The sequence below is a fragment of the Macrobrachium rosenbergii genome, chromosome 46, assembly GCF_040412425.1.
Source record: "Macrobrachium rosenbergii isolate ZJJX-2024 chromosome 46, ASM4041242v1, whole genome shotgun sequence".
Classification (NCBI taxonomy): domain Eukaryota; kingdom Metazoa; phylum Arthropoda; class Malacostraca; order Decapoda; family Palaemonidae; genus Macrobrachium; species Macrobrachium rosenbergii.
This window is the reverse complement of record NC_089786.1, coordinates 16,340,075-16,359,496: the sequence shown is the minus strand read 5'-3', so window position 1 is coordinate 16,359,496 and position 19,422 is coordinate 16,340,075. Positions and strand designations below refer to the sequence as shown.

The following is a 19,422-nucleotide window of genomic DNA, read 5'->3' as shown; positions in this document are numbered from 1 at the left end:
GAATGCACGAGTATTCAGTGAACAATTTATTACGTTAAATTATTACTGGATCCCTAATTCTTATCCAAAATGGAACAGAATAAAAAAAATAAAGTAAAAAGAATAAAAAAAAGACCCACAAAAGTATGAAAAAAACCAGGTAACATGACATAAACAAATCGCACTGCGTAATCATCAATTTAATGATAGTAATCGCGCGACGCATTACATAAAGAACCGCACTGTGGCCTGTTCCCGCTGAAATCTCGAATTTAATCATATGTAATTGTAGGGGTCGAAGTTCTCCGGTGCCAAGCTTACAGCCCAATGACAGGTTCTTTTGTGCGTCTGTTTTTGTTTCTCCTTGTTTTGTCCTTGTTCTGTTCTTGACGATATTGATGTCCTTGATTACAATTTTTGTCTTGTGTAGGTTTATATGATTACATTTATTTATTGCTCATCTTCAGTTTTATTCATTTACTTTTTAATTTTCTGTAAAAGAAAACTATTGTGCCGGCTTTGTCTGTCCGTCTGCATTTTATTCTGTCCGCACTTTTTCTGTCCTCCCTCAGATCTTAAAAACTACTAAGGCTAGAGGGCTGCAAATTGGTATGTTGATCATCCACCCTCCAATCATCAAACGTACTAAATTGCAGCCCTCTAGCCTCAGTAGTTTTTATTTTATTTAAGGTTAAAGTTAGCCATAATCGTGCTTCTGGCAACGATAAAGGACAGGCCCCCACCGGGCAGTGGTTAAAGTTTCATGGCCGCGGCTCATACAGCATCATACCGAGACCACCGAAAGATAGGTCTTTTTTCGGTGGTCTTGATTATACGCTGTACAGGAAACTCGATTGCGCTGAAGAAACTTTCGATGCATTTTTTACTTTTTTTTTGTTATAAATTTCACGTTTTTATTTTCAGGTTTAGGTAATTATCTTATTTACAGAGTTATTCAGGTGGTATTTTTATGCTTTTATTCAGCTGTCTGATAGAAATCCAGTTTATGGAACTTTATTTATTTATCATTAAACACAATCATAATTTTCTAAATATATATATATATATATATATATATATATATATATATATATATATATATATATATATATATATATATATATATATATATATATATATATATATATATATAGATATCTATGTATAGATATGTATATATATACATATATACATGCAAATACATATAGGTGCATGTATGTATGTATGTATGTACATTATCACTTGTACACCCGTGACCTTTTTTTATATTCACCAATATGAAGCCTTAAATACAGTTTCATATGGAATTCAGTATACCTTGGGAATATCTTCCACCGGGGCAAATATAATTGATAGGTGTTTCTGAGTCGAACCCTGGCCGACGCAAATCCCTTGTCAGTTGTGATTCCTCTTGGGTTTAAGTTATTCCCAAAGGTATCATGAATCAGATATTAAACTACTGGTAGAGCAATATTAGTGAAAATATACACATTTACATATACATTATTGGTTATTTGTTCTTCAATTTCTTCACTTCATCATCCGTTATTTTCCTTAGTCTACATGTGAATATTTATTCTGCCCTAAAATGGAAGACTGCCGTATATGCAAAAATACAAAACTGAGAAAAATGGTAGATACGGCAGTTTTCCCTTGCCTTACTACTGATTTTGCAGATACTGCAAATGGGACCCCCTAAATAAAACATTGAAGAATCATTCTGAAACTGCAGTAACTTGTGTATTAGTGTTTCACGAGCCCAATACGTGGCATATCTCAGTTTCAAAAATTTTGCAGATATTGCAGTTTTCCATTTCAGGGCAGCATTGTTTGAGCAATTCGCTAATTTCTCTGTTGTCTTATTCAATAATGTATTCATCCGTCCGTTCATGTAAACCTTCCATTAATTGAGATCAAACGGAAAGAATCAGAAATATTGTATTTTAAAGAATATTTGCTTATCAGTTATAACGAAGTATTTTAATTTAGATTCAAATTTAAGAGAGAGGTAGCTTAAAAGAATTGTCTATGTAATGTCTTATATGTCCATTTTCCGTAAGTAGACAGTTCAACAGAAAACTTTCACCATTGATTACAATCCCTAGCCTATAGAACTCGTGCGTGTTACTCGCTTTGCAAAACGGCAGCATCCACTTTCTTCTTCGGCGCCATATTGTCACACAGCCTGATATTAGAATCTTTCATTCCCTTCTCTGCAAAACCGTGGAATGACCGTTTAAAGAGTAATACCCCATTGCCAGAATATTTCTATCTTACATTCCTGTTTATGTATGTATTAATTTATATTTTTGGTCAGATTTCTTTATTTGTTTGAAATCTACGTTGAATACATTCAGAATGGTAATATTTAACAAGTACGGGAATGTCAGAATCGTGATCAAATAAAAAAAAAAATTTATCTTAGTAACGAAGGATACCTCTCTAATATGAATATATTTAGATGTCATTGATTTATCATTAATCTTTAAAACGGATAAGATAGAGTATATCCTGGTTGGATAAGACACTGCAATATCTATATTACATCCACATTTGTACTATATATATATATACACAGTCTTACAGATAATGTATTCAGATATGTACAGTTCGAGACAGACTACTCAGGAAATCTGTATAGTAGGGGTTCCCAACCTGGGATACATGTACCCCCCAGTGGTACATTTGTACACTTGAGGTGGTACACTGGATCTGAGAGAATAGCCAGTACTGCGCAATACAAGTTATGATGTATTCTACATTGAGATTGCACAATGTCATGCCTTTTCTTTATTTCCTCATTGTAGTAAAAGCTTTATTCTACGCAAACAGATTTCATAATAAAATTATATCACAGTATCAATTTCATCGTTTTTCTTTTTAATCCTCAATTTTAGGGGTACACAGGAATCTATAAAAATGCCCAAGGGGTACAGAAGAACAAAAAGGTTAGGAACCCCTGCTGTCTACCATTCAGCCAATACGCAAATGTCACAGCAGCTTAAGCGCAAAACGCCACTGTTTACGCAGACCTCTTGCAGGTACTGTACTTATGCCATAGCTAATGCAGGCTGACAGGAGGGTGGTGGGGGACCCGGTGTCTTACCAAGAAGAAGAGGAGAGGAGGAGGGGGTTTGGCGGACCATTGCAGTCTCATAAACATTTACAGATGATAGACCCTCTGTTCCTATTTTTTTTTTTTTTTTACTGGCAAAGGGTCTTTAAGGGCACATGGCTCCCGAGGGAGGTGGGCGCCAAAAAGGTGGGTTATGCCGCATTCGGGCGTCACATTTAGGGAGTAACATTTGATGTTGCAGTGAAAGAAGTTGTATTCCTCCAGTTTTAGTTTATTGTTCTGTTAGGGTTACGATGCGTGGGTGTCGGGGAAATGGAGGAATAGCCGGTAGGCATTGAGGCCTGCCTGCATAGGGTAATCAGTATTTTATGGAAGCTAGGCTAAAAGTAGAACTGATTCAGTCTGCTGTGTGTGGGACGCAATATCATCTAAATTTATTTTAAAACGAAGGAAAGATACATGCCTACGCTCTCCCTTTCATTTAATTAGATAATGACTTGGGTATATCATAAACGAATAAGTAACCAGTTATTGCAATTACCTTTTATGTGAGAAATAAATTCTCTCTCTCTCTCTCTCTCTCTCTCTCTCTCTCTCTCTCTCTCTCTCTCAAACACATGAGTAGCAATCAGTTGCTACTTTTCCCATAAGGATAAACACTTACTCTCTCTCTCTCTCTCTCTCTCTCTCTCTCTCTCTCTCTCTCGCTAGGTAGTTCAGTGGCTCTCTCAGTTGACAAGCTGAGGGACCATTGTTTGACTTTTGCATTTTGGGGAGAGGAAACGATATTGACGCTTTGCCTATAATCCAGTGTACATTGGTTGTCCTACAATCCAGTGCACATTGGTTGTCCTATGATCCAGTGTACATTGATTGTCCTACAATGCAGTGTACATTGGTTGTCCTATGATCCAGTGTACATTGATTGTCCTACAATCCAGTGTACATTGGTTGTCCTACAATCCGGTGTACATTGGTTGTCCTATAATCCAGTGCACATTGGTTGTCCTATTCTCCTTGGACAGGTTGGTATCGTTCTCGGCTAGCACTCTGTTGTGCCCGCGTTCGATTCTCTGACCGGTCAATGAATAATTGGAGAAATTTATTTCTGGTGATAGAAATTCATTTCTCATTACAGTGTGTTCGGATTCCACAATAAGTTGTAAGTCCCGCTGCTAGGTAACCAGTTGGTTCTTAGCCACGTAAAATAAATCTAATCCTTCGGGCCAGCCCTCTTTAGGAGAGCTGTTAATCAGCTCGGTGGTCTGGTTAAACTAAGGTATACTTAACTTTTTGTCCTATGCTCCAGTGTACATTGGTTGTCCTATACTCCAGTGCACATTGGTTGTCCTATAATCCAGTGTACGTTGGTTGTCCTATAATCCAGTGCACATTGGTTGTCCTATAATCCAGTGTACGTTGGTTGTCCTATAATCCAGTGCACATTGGTTGTCCTATAATCCAGTGCACATTGGTTGTCCTATAATCCAGTGCACATTGGTTGTCCTATAATCCAGTGCACATTGGTTGTCCTATAATCCAGTGTACGTTGGTTGTCCTATAACCTAGTGCACATTGGTTGTCCTATAATCCAGTGCACATTGGTTGTCCTATAATCCAGTGCACATTGGTTGTCCTATAATCCAGTGCACATTGGTTGTCCTATAATCCAGTGCACATTGGTTGTCCTATAATCCAGTGCACATTGGTTGTCCTATAAGCCAGTGTACATTGGTTGACCTAAGCAATAAACTACATACCTAGATATTAGTGGCCTTTTATGGGTCACACCTGGGGTGGGCAGAAAGAGCAAGGAAATGGAAAAAACGGCATATAATTAAAATGGCAGGGCGAAGCCATTCATAAGATATTCATCAGATGCTCTTAGTTGAATGGCCGTACTAGTGACCCACTTACGATAAGGCTACTGCACCGTTTCTTAGCAATAGCGTCGAATACAAACTTCACGGCGGAAGTTTTGCCACAGAACTCGCGTGCAGTAGAACGTGGTCGCTTCTGTGTGTGTGTTCGGAGGGGATGAGTTTGTGAGCTGGATTTCATGCTAAATTGGGTGATTCTCTTTAGTGAGAGGTGGTTTACTTTGGACTTATAAGATACATTGAGTGGAATCTGTGTTTTGAGTTTTATTTTTTAAAGGAAATACGATTTCACGGTGAAGAGTTAAAAAAAAAAAAACTGAGTATAACAGTGAAACCAGCTGGACGTAGATTCAGTACAATATTGTGAGACGTAGCGTGATTTTTTTATCAATGATTTGAGATATGCGTAGAAATTAAATAAGCCACTGAACGTTCCCACAAATGTTTTTTTCAACACAGATCATAAATGTCATTTCAGTTCGAATGTTAATAACTTGCTAATGCCCAGATTCGAAAATTGGAAAAAGAAACTAAGATAAGACAACTGAAGAACGACAGATGAATCGAACAAATATGAACTCGAGAGGAACAAGAACGAAATCAACCGAAATCTTCTTCTTCAGGGAAACTTCGGTGAACTTGAATCTCAACAACGCAAATCGCTCTCAAGCGCGCGGGAGCGCTAATCGCTTCCTTGTGAACAATCTAGCGCTAGTTCTCAGATCGTCTGTAATTAGAGAAATTACCCAGGGGTTTGCAAATCCCGGGGGAACCTTGAATGTGGTGTATTATGTAAGGAAATACCGTTATTGCTTGCAAGCAGTAACATTACATAAAGCAAGGCCAAAATGACAGTCGGAAAAAATTATTCTTGTCTAGATTCTTCAGTAATATACAGTAGTTGTAACGTTTTCGTCATATTGAGAAATTTTTTTTAATTCTGTAGAGGAATGTAAGAGAAATTAGAAACTTAAGTTGAAAAGTTTACAGCATTTTGGAAATACTTTTCAAAGGTGTTTGGAAAGGGAGGGAATTTTGAAACTAAAGTCCAGCGATTTTACAAATGTGTTGAGAAAAGAATAATTTCCACCAGAGAATGAATGAGAAGAAACTAAACTCCAGCGCTTTTATCAAAAGGAATTTTCGAAAAGGAAATAGAAAAAAATAGGCTGAAAATAAAATTGCTCTACAAAATGCAGTATCGGCAGTTTAACCATTTTTGAAATGTTTTAAAAACAGTCTTTTAAAAGTACTTAGAAAATTCCAAAAATTGAAAATGGGACAGTTTTCTAAGGAAGTACTGAATTTTGTCAAAATAGCTTCTAAACATGAAAAAAAAAAATAATAATAATGAGGAAAATGTCCCTTTTCGATGGTGGCTTATTTCCTTTATCTGTCAGGCTATGGAATTCTCTTTCCATTTGATTTTATTTTTGCCTATAAACTTCTCTCTCGTAAGGGCGTGTCCATAACTTCCTTGGGGTTACAACCCACTAATTATTTTCCATCCTCGTCTTGCCTGGGCAAGGAAAGCAAATTAGGTTGCCACAGTTCCGTCGGCCTCTACACGTAAAAAGTGAACTTGAAAAGAAAATAAAATTTTCACATGAAAACCAGAGAAAGAGTGTGAGGAAATTCATTGGTTTTATGGATGAATTTTTTGAAAACTGAATTGAATTGATGAAATACTGAAAGAATAATAAGAAACAATTTAGCTTGACCCGACTGACCCAGCGTGACCTCCTGTGGCGATGGCAGTGGCAGCGGCACTTTATAACCCAGACTTCGACTTTTTTGGGTCGGTTTATTGGCAACAGGGATTTCAAATTTTTATATATATATATATATATATATATATATATATATAGATATATATATATATATATATATATACATATATATATGTGTATATATTGATATTTAAGTTTTTGTATATATATATATATATATATATATATATATATATATATATATATATATATATATATATTATATATATATTATATATATATATATAGGCTATATATAGATTTGTGTGCAGTATTAAATCATACATGCATACATATACACACATGAATACAGGCATATGTACTCTTTTGCATAATTGTTTTTAATTGTTTTAGACCTCTCTCTTTATCAACATAGAAACTTACATACACATACAAATACACACACCCACACACATATATACACACGCATACTGTACATACACATACGTGTGTGCATATGCACGCGACTCTCTCTCTCTCTCTCTCTCTCTCTCTCTCTCTCTCTCTCTCTCTCTCTCTCTCTCTCTCCACCCACAGGTCACCACTGCATATTGGAGACAATTGCCTCCCTAAATCGCTTAATTCCGTCATAATTCCCCAAAACAACCTCTAATAACCGAAGGGGAAGGACAAGGGCCGAGGGGAAGAACACTCCTCAGTGTTGTGTCGGGGAAAAGAAAAGGTGTTGTTGTAATGGCTACGAAAATGATGAATGAATATGATTTACGAGTGTGATTAATTAGTATGATGAATTTCCCGCCTAAGGTGTCAATATTGCTTGATTAATGTTCGATGGTGAGGGTTAGTGTTGCCTAAGAAAGTGCTAGCACCTAATAGTAAGCTGATTACGGCTTTTTTCATATGTTCTCACTAAGTCTAAGTGTTGGAAAGTTCTAGTAAGATATTCAAGAGCTAATTATGCTAATTATATATATATATATATATATATATATATATATATATAAATATATAAATATATATATAGATATATTTATGTATATATATATATATATATATATATATATATATATATATATATATATATATATATATACGTGTGTGTTAGTATGGGTAGGTGGATATATATATATAACTGCAGAATTTTAGTGATTGTACGGGGAAAGATAAAAGTGAATATAGTTAGACCGTACCACCCCTGGGGGCGGTGGATTGACATGTTGAGGCAAAAGGGGGTGGTTGGCGGGCGACAGGGTGGCATTAAGAGCATTTAATTTTAAGCAATTAAAAGCAAAAAAAAAAACAACACAGACTTAAATTACCGAACTTGGAGATCTACGACTCTTAGTGAGTTCCAGCCTGATGTGGAGAAACCGATATCCTGCGCCAAGCACACCCATCCCATTAACAGTAATTGTGAAGACCAAGTGTACTAAATTAAGTATTGTTTGTGAAATACATCTTCGAGTTTAATATTGTTGTTTTCAATTTGAAGTAAACTGTCCCGCCCCCGCCCCCAAAAAAATAATAATACTCGCGTGTGTGTATCGGCGGGAGGGGGCGCTAGAATCCATCTGGGAGCCAAGGGGGCGCCATCCTGAAAAAGTTTGGGAAACTTTGAGTTAGACTATGAAGGTGTTTTGGAACCTTGAAAATGGAACAATAAATGTTAATAATATATAAATGGATGAATGAATCGTGGAAGAGGTTAATGAATGCAATTGATGATGGTAGGGTGAAAGATCGGGTGAAAATCATTGTATATGTGAAACAGAAGGTATAATGTAATGGTGAGAAGAATAATGACAATGACTTAATGAAAGGACTGTTGTGCCAACTCCCCATTATGGAGGTGAAGTGTGGATGATAAATGCAAATAAAAAAAAAGTAGAAGCTGTTGTGAAGAGTTATTTATTTGCTGTTAATGAAGTAATAAAGACAAAACGTGGAAATTTAAGTAGCGACACAAAGAAGTGGTAAAGTTGTCATTGCAGGCAGACAGGAGGATCACAGTGCTTTGAGAGGGTCTGTACATGGGAAGCGTTAGGAAGAATAATTGGAAAACGTGCAATGGCTGAGGAAGAGGTATTGGAACTGAAATGCAAGCTATATACGTTAATCCTAGTGTGTGTATGAGTTTTTGAAACAATGTCGATAAACCCTTCTTAATATATATGAAGCAGTTAGTGTTTCCTGTTCCTGGGTTCATCTCCGTTGTGGTAATTGAATGATGAATTAGACAGTGTCTGTTGCCCTATAATTTCTCTTTAGCCACCTCCGGTAAAGGGCTCAGTGTGTTTGGATATATTTCACTATTTCACCAATAACCCAATTGTTCTCCCAGGGGAAAACTAGATAGCCTGACGCAGACAACTTCCACCACAACTGTCATTAAATATGCCTAGACCTAGACTGTGCCACACATCCTTTTTTGCTCATCTCTCTTTTTGGATTAGGCCTAACTGTTCCGTCACCCCTTTCTCTCTAACTGCATAACACTTTTATAGTCTCACTCACCTCCTTCATCCCAGCACTTATGAATTATATACTATTTTTTTTTTTTTTTTTACTAAACTTCCGCTCTCCATTCTTTCCACACTACAAAACAATCTAAAGATACTGTTAAGGACTTTTCACCTCTTCATTGTGAAATTACAGTACATTTCTCGACTTTTGGCAATTCTTACTCTACTCTACACATACACCAAAAACAATAATTAATCTCAATGTGTACATTTTTAATTTACGTTAGATATAATTCCACTTGCTCTTTCATAATGATGGTAATTTACGCTACTTCTCTTTACTCTCAAACTTTCCATACAACTGTTTTGTAATGAACACTTCACTGAGACACCTTTCTCAGTCAAATATTCCCAGTAATACTCAGTAAAGTTGTCCCTCTATAATTCTTACATTCATCTCTATCACCATCTCTTTTATATGAGGGACAGTCACAGGCCCATACCCAGCGTATTTTGTTTTTGGGGGAGGGTCGTTTTTCCCAAAACTGGACTATTTCTTCTATTTATGTCATTGCATATATAGGTATATACAAGATGAAATACATGAAAATGTTATTTTAGTTATATTAAGAAGAAAAACTGGGCATGCGGTCTATGCCCTTCTACCCGATTAGACTTTATTCAAAGTACAGACTTTGGTTAACAGAAATTTCAAAGAAAATATGGACTTCCAGAAATTTTGGGGGTTTAGTTCGACCTCCCGACGGCCCCCCCCCCCCCCTTCCCTCGGTACAGGCCTGAGTCACTCCCCTTGTCAAATGGTTTGGAACCTTTCCCTCCTCCGTGCCTCACACAACCTGGTCAGCCACTCAATTACATTATCACAATCATACCATAGCATATCTCACGTGCTGTTCAATTAATTTCTGACGCCTTTTGGTTTGACATTCCTCCCTACAGCCTCAAAGGGTTTTTCATCAGACAGATATGTCTACTTTGTCCTCTTCACTCAACAAGTATTCAAAATATTCACGTAATCGGCACAGGAATGTATTAATTTCAAACTGCAATTCTCTGTGTGTGTCTTGTATTGTAATAGTCCATTGTTCATGAATTCAACTCTGCCTTTACTTGCCCTCCGTAAAACTTCTTTTTTCTGTGAAGTATTTCCCTAAAATCACTCATAATATGTGTGTGTGTGTATAACATATATGTATGTGTTTGTGAGTGTGTGTGTGTTAGTGTGTGGGGTGGGGGCGGTAGAGTTGTATTACTGGTATTACTATAGGATTTCATATTTACGCATAATATATGGACGTAATATCTATTCGATGTCAGCCCACTACTGATGTATTGGTATCGAATGTTTTAGTAAATACTAGTTAAATTTTTTTAACTTAACATAAATCCCTGTCTGTCACTCACTGATGTATTATTTCAGCGTTCAAACACACCATGAAATCTACAGTTTTACAGTTTGTGAGTTTGCTAACGGAATGGTTGAATAATTTTGATTGACACCAGATTTTTATTTATTTATGTGCACATTTACTGTAGCATTTTTTTTAAAGCAAAAGTCGTTGTCTCTGAAGGTTTATGAGCTGCTTTCATATTTTCCCGGTTGATTAAGAATATACATAATATTCCTATACATCCAAGGAATCTCTAATGTATGAACTCCCTTTCTCTCTGACACTTCCAGTAATCCATTAATCCAACATTCCAGTTTTACTCACCTCATCTCTCCAAAGATTCCCACATTATACAGCCTTTTTATCATTGAATGAACTCTTTTAACTGTCGGTATTAAGATCCTTCCATCCTTAGTAAGACCTCTCTGTTAAGGGCGCAATTTAAAAATGCAGCAACAGTGGTCAGGTCGAAGGGCGTAACTCCTGGTTAGGTTATGGTGCTTGTGTTAAACAATGTTAGGGTAGGTAATACTGTGACAAGTAGCATCAATTCCTAGTGATCACCCGATGCACACACATTCCCTAAACTCTGCACCTATCTCAACCCTTTCCACTGCAGAATACCAAGTTGTATAACCATACACTCTCTTCCTAAATGCTTCTTAATCCACCTTAGCAAACCATCTGAGAAAGTCTGTGGCTACTTTGGTCGGTTATCTACGCGTGTCCTACTCCGAAGCTAGTACTAAACATGGTGGAAGCTCCTTGGGACGCCGTGTTTAGTACTATCCCCTTGGAGATGTAAGCATTTTATACACCAGGATCCAGAGAAGAACTGGCATACACCTATTTCTATTTTGTGTGGTCGACAGATCGTATTAATAAACGATACCTTCGCGCGGCCGTCTACTTTACATTTACCATATACGGTTTAGTACTAGCGACTCGGAGTAGGTGACGCGCAGATAACCCAAAGTAGCACCGAAAGTCTTTATACCATTCTTTAAACCTTTTTCGACACCAGTTTCCTAACCGTATTGCCGCAATTCTCTCCAGACTAGGAAAAGCACTTTTACAGCCTTTTGCACTTCTGATAACTCTTCTTCTTTAGAAATCATCTCTACGATATGCTGATGAGATCTTGCTCTTATCGTGAAGGAGACAGTTATTTCCATTTTAGGCTGGGCAGAGAAATAAGCGTCTTTCCCCAGACCATTAATTTTCTTAGACCAGAGTGGTTGAAAATACTCGACAATTCTTTTCTTTATGTCTTTACCCTTATTAATGATTACGTATGGGTGTACGTGTGATAGAGAGAGAGAGAGAGAGAGAGAGAGAGAGAGAGAGAGAGAGAGAGAGAGAGAGAGAGAGAGAGAGAGTTCCATCTCGTTAATTTCCCAAATAATTTTGTTCTCATTTCTTCTTCCAGCCGATACGGCGAGCCCGGATCGACTACAATCCAGTCCTACCGTCCGCCGACGACTTTTCCTCTGAACACTCAGTATGAACAGGTCCCAAATGACATAAATACTAATTACGGCAGCAATTACTTACCCTACGATAGCTACAGGAGGCAGACTCCCTCCTACGCGTACAACGCGTAAGTATATATTAGGTTTAGAATCAGAAATAGTTCTGTAATCGGTTCATTTATTATTATTATTATTATTATTATTATTATTATTATTATTATTATTATTATGTTTGCTACGCTTTTATTCTTGTCAGCCAGCTTTTTGTCTTATCCTATATGACAACTGTTACTATCTCTAATAATAATAATAATAATAATAATAATAATAATAATAATAATAATAATAATAATAATAATAACACTTGTAATGAGAGCAACAAGTTTTTATTATATCAAGAGCTGATTTCCCAAATTCAACTTGAATGTTAACAATTTGTTTAGAATGTAAACTCTAAATAATAGGGCACATTTATTCCTCTGAAAGTCTGAATTCCGCCCCTCTCTCTCTCTCTCTCTCTCTCTCTCTCTCTCTCTCTCTCTCTCTCTCTCTCTCTCTCGTTAATGCAAACTTTTAAATTTCCTTTTGAGTTGTTAAAACTGACCAGAGCAGCGTTTTCAGCATAAAATTAATATAATTATGAATGTTTATGGTAGGAATCGTTCTGATTCTATAGTATTTGTTGAAAATTTGCGATTTTGAAGAGTAAAGACCCTGTACCTACCCATTCAGTTAGGCCTATAATGAATATCTTTAGGTTCTTCCCCTTAACCTTGTTTAAAGACTCGTAACTGGTAAATGTAATTACGAAAAATACTGACAGTTTTCTGCCCGTCAGACGCGTTACCTGAAAGTAAAAATTAAAGAATATGGCGGAAAATGTCGACAATCAAAATACATTAACTCAGAATACCAGTATCTTGGTAAGAATACGTTATCCCACGAAAGATTCAAGTTGCAGAACTATTGAAATCTTTTAACGAGGTTCCCCGTAAAATCCCAAGAAATTAGTTTTCTTTGAAGAGTTTATTATGACAGAAAACGACGGTTTAAGGCTAACATGCACTGTATATTCAACTTCATAATAAAAAAAAACAAAAGATATTTTCATTATTTTCGCAATTTTCCATATGTTTTAATGTGTGTTCTGAACATTTTTGACGGTTGTTTCGTTTGCAAATGACATTACCAATCACGCAATATCATGCACCTGTGTATGGAGTAGGCTACTATTCACGATATCATGCACTAGTGTAAGGACCTGTACCTAGGTTAGGTTAGAACTTCGGTGTGGTTGGTTGGGTCATTTTCGGACGAAACAAACATCAGAAACGTTCAGAGCTCACATTAAAAACAGGAAAATTATATTTTCAAGTCGAAAATATGACAATGATGGTTTAAATTAAAAAAATACTTGATATTTTTGTAAATGTTCGAAAACCGTCTTAAAAAACAAAGTTGACTTTATGGGAATTTTTATTGAACGCAGCCCATTCCTTTGGACTTGATCATGAGGATCTGAACATTTTATAATTTCATGATTAATATATGTGATAGGGTTGTTGCTCATTTTTTTTCCTTATTTCCCATTCCATTACTGGAGATACTCTGTTCTATGGCTCAATGCTTTAACCTTATGGCAAAGCATTTAATTACGCCATGTTTGCTTCTGTTAACTTTTTGTCATTTTTCCATATTTCAAACAAAAACATCTGTAATTTTTATGTACTATCTTTGAAATATATTCTTCTTTCTCTGCATCTTTTCCTACTTCTATGTGGGGTCGATGTTTCTGATAGCTTTCTCCACCTAGCTCGGTCAAACATCGTCCTCTGACAACTGTTTGTCTCTCAGGTCTTCTCTAACTACATCCATCCACCTCGCTTCGTAGTGGAACGGTAACTACAAAAAATAGGGAAAAGGCAAAGGTGATACAAACATGAAGCTTGGCTCAACTATTCTTCTTGTTCCTTGGTCTCATTATGAACCTCCAGCCACACAAAATTTTGCCATTTTCCAAGATGGCCGACAGGTTTTCAAAATGGCATCCTGTGGATATTTGAATATTGGTATTTACATAATTGATTAATGTCATTCAAATCCCTAAGTCACTCCCAGTTTATATTAAAATATTAAAAACAAGCCTTTATATATAAACAGTAGATACATCATTTCTCTGCATAGAAATATCCAAGATGGCTGTCACTATATCAAAAATGTCTACCAAAATGCCAAAAAGTTGGTACTTAAGCTCATATATGAGGCGAAAGGTCGGGTAATACATGGATCTGGGGTAACTTCAGCCTTATCAGTTCATTTTTTGTAGATTAGAAATCAATTAATCCCCAGTTAATTAATTTTCATCCTCATTTAGAAAAAAATGGGTAATAAGCTTAATGTAAAAGTGTAATAGTGTAGTGTCAGTGTACTTAAAAAGTTAAGTATAGCTTAGTTTTACCAGACCACTGAGCTGATTAACAGCTCTCCTAGGGCTGGCCCGAAGGATTAGACTTATTTTACGTGGCTAAGAACCAATTGGTTATTTAGCAGCGGGACCTACAACTTATTGTGGGCACATTGGTTGACACTATAGCTATGAAACTCAGCATGGGGTTCAGTGTTAACTAATGGCAGAGATTTGTTATTAGTTTCCCAAATCCTGTTTAGCTAGTCCCACTTCAAACTTGAACAGCTGCACCTGAATTGACAGGATGTGCCAGCGCGGGAGAGCCGAGCCAAGGAAGATGGGACTTTAGTCTTCTAGATGGTGTACAGATCACACAGGAATTAAACAGCATTGGATGAATGATCGGGCTAGGGGTAGGATTATGACATATCTGAGCCTAGTTGTATCCCATATCTGAAAGTGCATATATGTCATATAGGTGGTAAAAGGATAAACCCTCGGCCTATAGAACAAAAGCAATGGCAGGACAATCTTGGAAGTGAACGTCTTTCCTGAAGGGAGATATACGACTAACTGGAAGCTTTGTTGCTTGTGCCAAGAGGACACACGTGAAAGACTAGTTGATGCATCTGGTGCTGGCTATGTTACCCTTACTACAAACTTTCCTGAATTCTATAAGTTAAATGCAATGCGTATACCATTTCATCCCAAAAGGCTTGATGAAGGTGATGGAATTCTGCAGACCTTTGAAAATAACAAAGCAACATATCATGAATCATGTATGCTGAAGTTCAAAACAACAAAACTAGAAAGGAAAAGGAAGTCACTGTGTAAGACAAAAGAAGATGATGTCCCATCAGCAAAATTCACACGTAGTAGCCAGAAGACAGATGAAGAAGATGCAAAAGAATCTAAGACTGAGAAAGAAGGAATATGTTTTATTTGTGACCAGCCAGCATTGCCTTTTCATGAAAAGTTGCAATGATGTGCCACCAATCTACTAGATGAGAAACTTCTGGCCAAGCTTAGTGCTGGAGATATTGTTTCTCAGGACCTTATGTATCACCCATCTTGTCTGACAGGTGTATACAACAGGGAAAGGGCCTGGCTAAATTCCCAGAAAATTGGAGATGATTATGTGCAGTACAGATAAGAGGCATGTGCCCATGCTTTTGCTGAGCTTGAGATGTACATAAGAGACAAGCAGTTGACTATGGATGGGTGCTGCTATTTTACAATGGTAGAACTTTATGATTTGTACAAACAAAGACTGGAACAGCTAAATGTTGATGCTTCCTTTGTGCACCGAACATGGTTGAAAGAACAGGTACTTGCCAGCATCCCAGAACTGGAGGACTTTAAAAAGGGAAGAGAAGTTTGGTTTGCCTCCAAAGGAAAATGGGAGAAGCCCTAGCCATGGCATGTGACTACAATGATGCACTAATCGTGGCCAAAGCAGCTAAGATATTGAGGAAACAGATGCTTGAACATGAGATAGAATTTGATGGAACCTTAACAGCAGACACTAGAAGAGAATCTGTGCCACCAAGTTTGTTGGAATTTGTAACTGCACTACAAAACGGTGGCGATATAAAATCCCAACTTAAATATGGAACATCATCTACTGATCTAGCTTTAGCACAACTTTTGCACTTCAACTGTCGAAAGAATCCAGCATCTTCAACATTCTCCAGACATTCCAAGTCAAGAGAACCTCCATTTCCAATATATATTGGTCTCCTGGTCTTTGCAAAAACCAGGAAGTGTCAATTAATTGATACATTCCGTCACCATGGAATCAGCATCAGCTCTGATAGGATTCTGGAATTGATTAAAGGGTTAGGAGAAGCAGTTGTAACAAGGGCTGTGGAGGAAGAAGTAGTTTGTTCCACTACACTAAGAAAAGTGCTCTTTATAACTTGTGCTGTTGACAATCTGGACCATAATTCAAGTGCCACAACTGCCATGGGACAGGCATATCTTTGTTTCAACATCCGAGCACTGGTGAAAAGGGTGAGGACAGAGACTTGGCCCAAATCATCCAAAGTGGAACAAAGTAAAAAAAAAAGTACCTTCTCTTCCTGAATATTACACAAATGTACCTCCTGCTCACTTTAAACATGAGAATCCCCTCCCTTCAACCAGTGGAAGTGCAGAACACCAACAGGTTGTGCTTTCAAAGCATCTTTCTCTTGAGTATGAATGGCTTGAGAAAGTCAGTCTGTCGGACAGGAGTGAAAATGTTGTGTCCATATCTTGGGCAGCACATCACGCTTTTCAGAAGCGACAGGCCCCATTTGAAATAAGCTTGTCATTAATGTTGCCTCTTTTTCAAGAGGCAGCTCATTCAGTTGCAGTGACAAAACATGCCATGGATATTGCAAGAGCAACCACACAGTTTCTCAATCCTGGCCAAACCCCAGTTCTAGCAGTTGATCAGCCACAATTTGCAATTGCTAAGCAAATGCAATGGGATTGGCCATTGCAGTATGGTGATATGGTTATTATGTTTGGAGGGCTGCATATAGAAATGGCAGCATTCAAAATTCTGGGTGATCTCTTGAAAAACAGTGGTTGGACTGGTGCTCTTGCAGAAGCAGAAATAGCTACTCCGAAAAAGCAGATTCGTTTATTTCTGCTTCACATTTGAAGAAGACATTTCTAGCCCACCAGGTGAAGCTTGCAGTTTATATCAGCTGCGCAAAGCTGCCTATATGGCATATATCCAGGAAGCAGAAGAAGAAATTGAGCTAAACTGTGAAAGCTGGATCAGAAAACGAGAATCAGAGTGTCCCCAACTCTACTTTTGGAATCTTGTGCTTCAGCTAGAACTTCTAGTGTTTGTTTTCATCAGGTCATACCGAGAGTCTAATTTCCAATTGTACAAAGATGTGCTGCAGGAACTCATTCTTTTCTTCTTTGCCCTGGACCATGTACATTGTGCCAGGTGGCTTTCAATTCATTTGAGGGACATGGAGGCTCTCCAAAATGACGCATTTGATGGATTCACAAAGGGAAATTTCACTGTCCACAAAACCACTCGGCCTTTTTCCTCAATGGCTATAGACCAAGCACACGAGCAGAATAATGCTCACGTGAAAGGAGATGGGGGAGCCATTGGCCTATTTGAAGATAAAGATGCTCTCAGAAGGTGGGCAGTGACTGGTCCTGAAGTAAGCCACCTGATCATTGAGTTTGAGACTAGAAGTGATGCTGATCCAAAATCTGAGGGTAAGCATCATGATGAAACTGAAATTGTGCAAAAAAGGTTTCTTGAAATGGTTGAAAATCTGGCAAAAGTAATCAAAGAAATGGGCAACCCTTTTGAGGAAGATTCAGTGGATCTGATTGTGCTCGACAGTCATGAAATTATGGACAGCAAAGTTAGTGAATCCTTGAGAACTATGAAGGGCCTTGGACAGACACAATTCACAAACTTTATTGAGAGGCTCAAGACACCCAGCAAATTCTATGAACCAGTACACAAAACAAAGTTCTATTATTCAGTCGCAAGATGTCTACTACAGAATCCAAGGGCAAACATTCACTGCAAACCATAAAGGATGATTGTAATCTATTCTCACGCCTCTTCATATCATGCCAGAACAGACAGTGTGATTTAAATGAATTCTTTCAACGTGAAAATCAAAATTGCCCATCATCACTGGCACAGAATGGACAGATGCATCAGGGCACCAAGTCACAGCGGCTGCCTCTACTAGAAGAGCATGCATCAGACATCCCTGACAAAGAGCCTACCTCTGATGTTATCATAATGGATGGCGTAGCTCTTATAAATGCTCTGAGACCAACCAAGGGGTCTACATTTGAGTCTTATGCTAAAGAAGAAGCCCTATCCAAGATTCAGAAGCACATACAGATGTACAAGCAAACACACATTGTATTTGATGTGTATAGGACAGGCAGTATGAAAGCACAAACAAGGCAAAAAAGAGGCACTCCTCAGGAATGACCGCAACAAAACTGAACTACTTGCATATTTGGCAGACAATCATTTCATCTCAAGCAGATGATACATCATGCATAATTGTCAGTAAAGGGGATGCTGCACTTTGTAGCAAAGCTGGACAAGACACTGCTGGCCTACAAGGCTGCACTCACAAAGAGGCAGATACTAGAGTCCTTTTACATGCTGCATATGCTGCAAAGCATGAAGATATCTCAAGTGCAATCATGTGTAGTACAGACACTGACGTTGTCATCATAGCAGTATCTAGCCTGGAAAAAACTGGTTTGGACAAACTATGGATTAAATTTGGTTGAGGAAAAGACATGAGGTGGATACCTATCCATAAAATTGCAGCAGCCATGGGGCCAAACGCCTCAGCCCTTCCCTTTTTCCATGCATTTAGTGGGTGTGACACTGTGTCTGCCTTTCATGGAAAGGGGAAGAAGTCTGCATGGCAAACATGGACTGTGTTTCAGCATGCCACACCCACCTTCACCAAACAAAGTTCAGCTCAGAGGTCTGGTAAAACTAAGCTATAGTTCTTACCACCAGCAGCTGTAGAAGATGAAGACCTGCAAATTATTGAAGAGTTCATGGTGCTAATGTACAACAGAAGCATTTTGTATAAACATGTAAATGAGGCTAGACTTGATCTCTTTGCAAGAAAGCAAAGAGCTTATGATTGCATTCCCCCTACAAGGGCTGCTCTTAGAGAGCATTGCAAGAGAGCTGCCTTTCAAGCAGGGCACATTTGGTGCCAGTCTTCAGTATGTCATCCAGTTTTGCCCAGTCCAAGATACTGGGGATGGCAACAGATTGATGGCACCTGGTTTCCATATTGGACAGATTTGCCAATAGTAGCAAAATCTTGCCAAGAACTGAATAAGTGTGGCTGAATAAGTGTGGCTGCAAAAGGAATGCCATGGCAGGTGCAAGTGCTACAAATCTGGACTTAGCTGCACAGCTCTCTGCAGCTGCACTTGCTAAAACTAATTGATACACAAAACATAATGGTTTCTCTCAAGAGATACATA

The 19,422-nt window shown here is 37.8% G+C and overlaps 1 protein-coding gene across 1 annotated transcript in view; it reads left to right on the top strand.

The window, feature by feature from the left end:
- The window catches only part of LOC136830248 (trichohyalin-like), a 209,860-nt gene that overhangs the window by 178,686 nt on the left and 11,752 nt on the right, over positions 1 to 19,422 (top strand). The window contains 1 exon segment of the mRNA XM_067089606.1: positions 11,969 to 12,139. Within this exon segment, the coding sequence (XP_066945707.1) occupies positions 11,969 to 12,139 (171 nt within the window).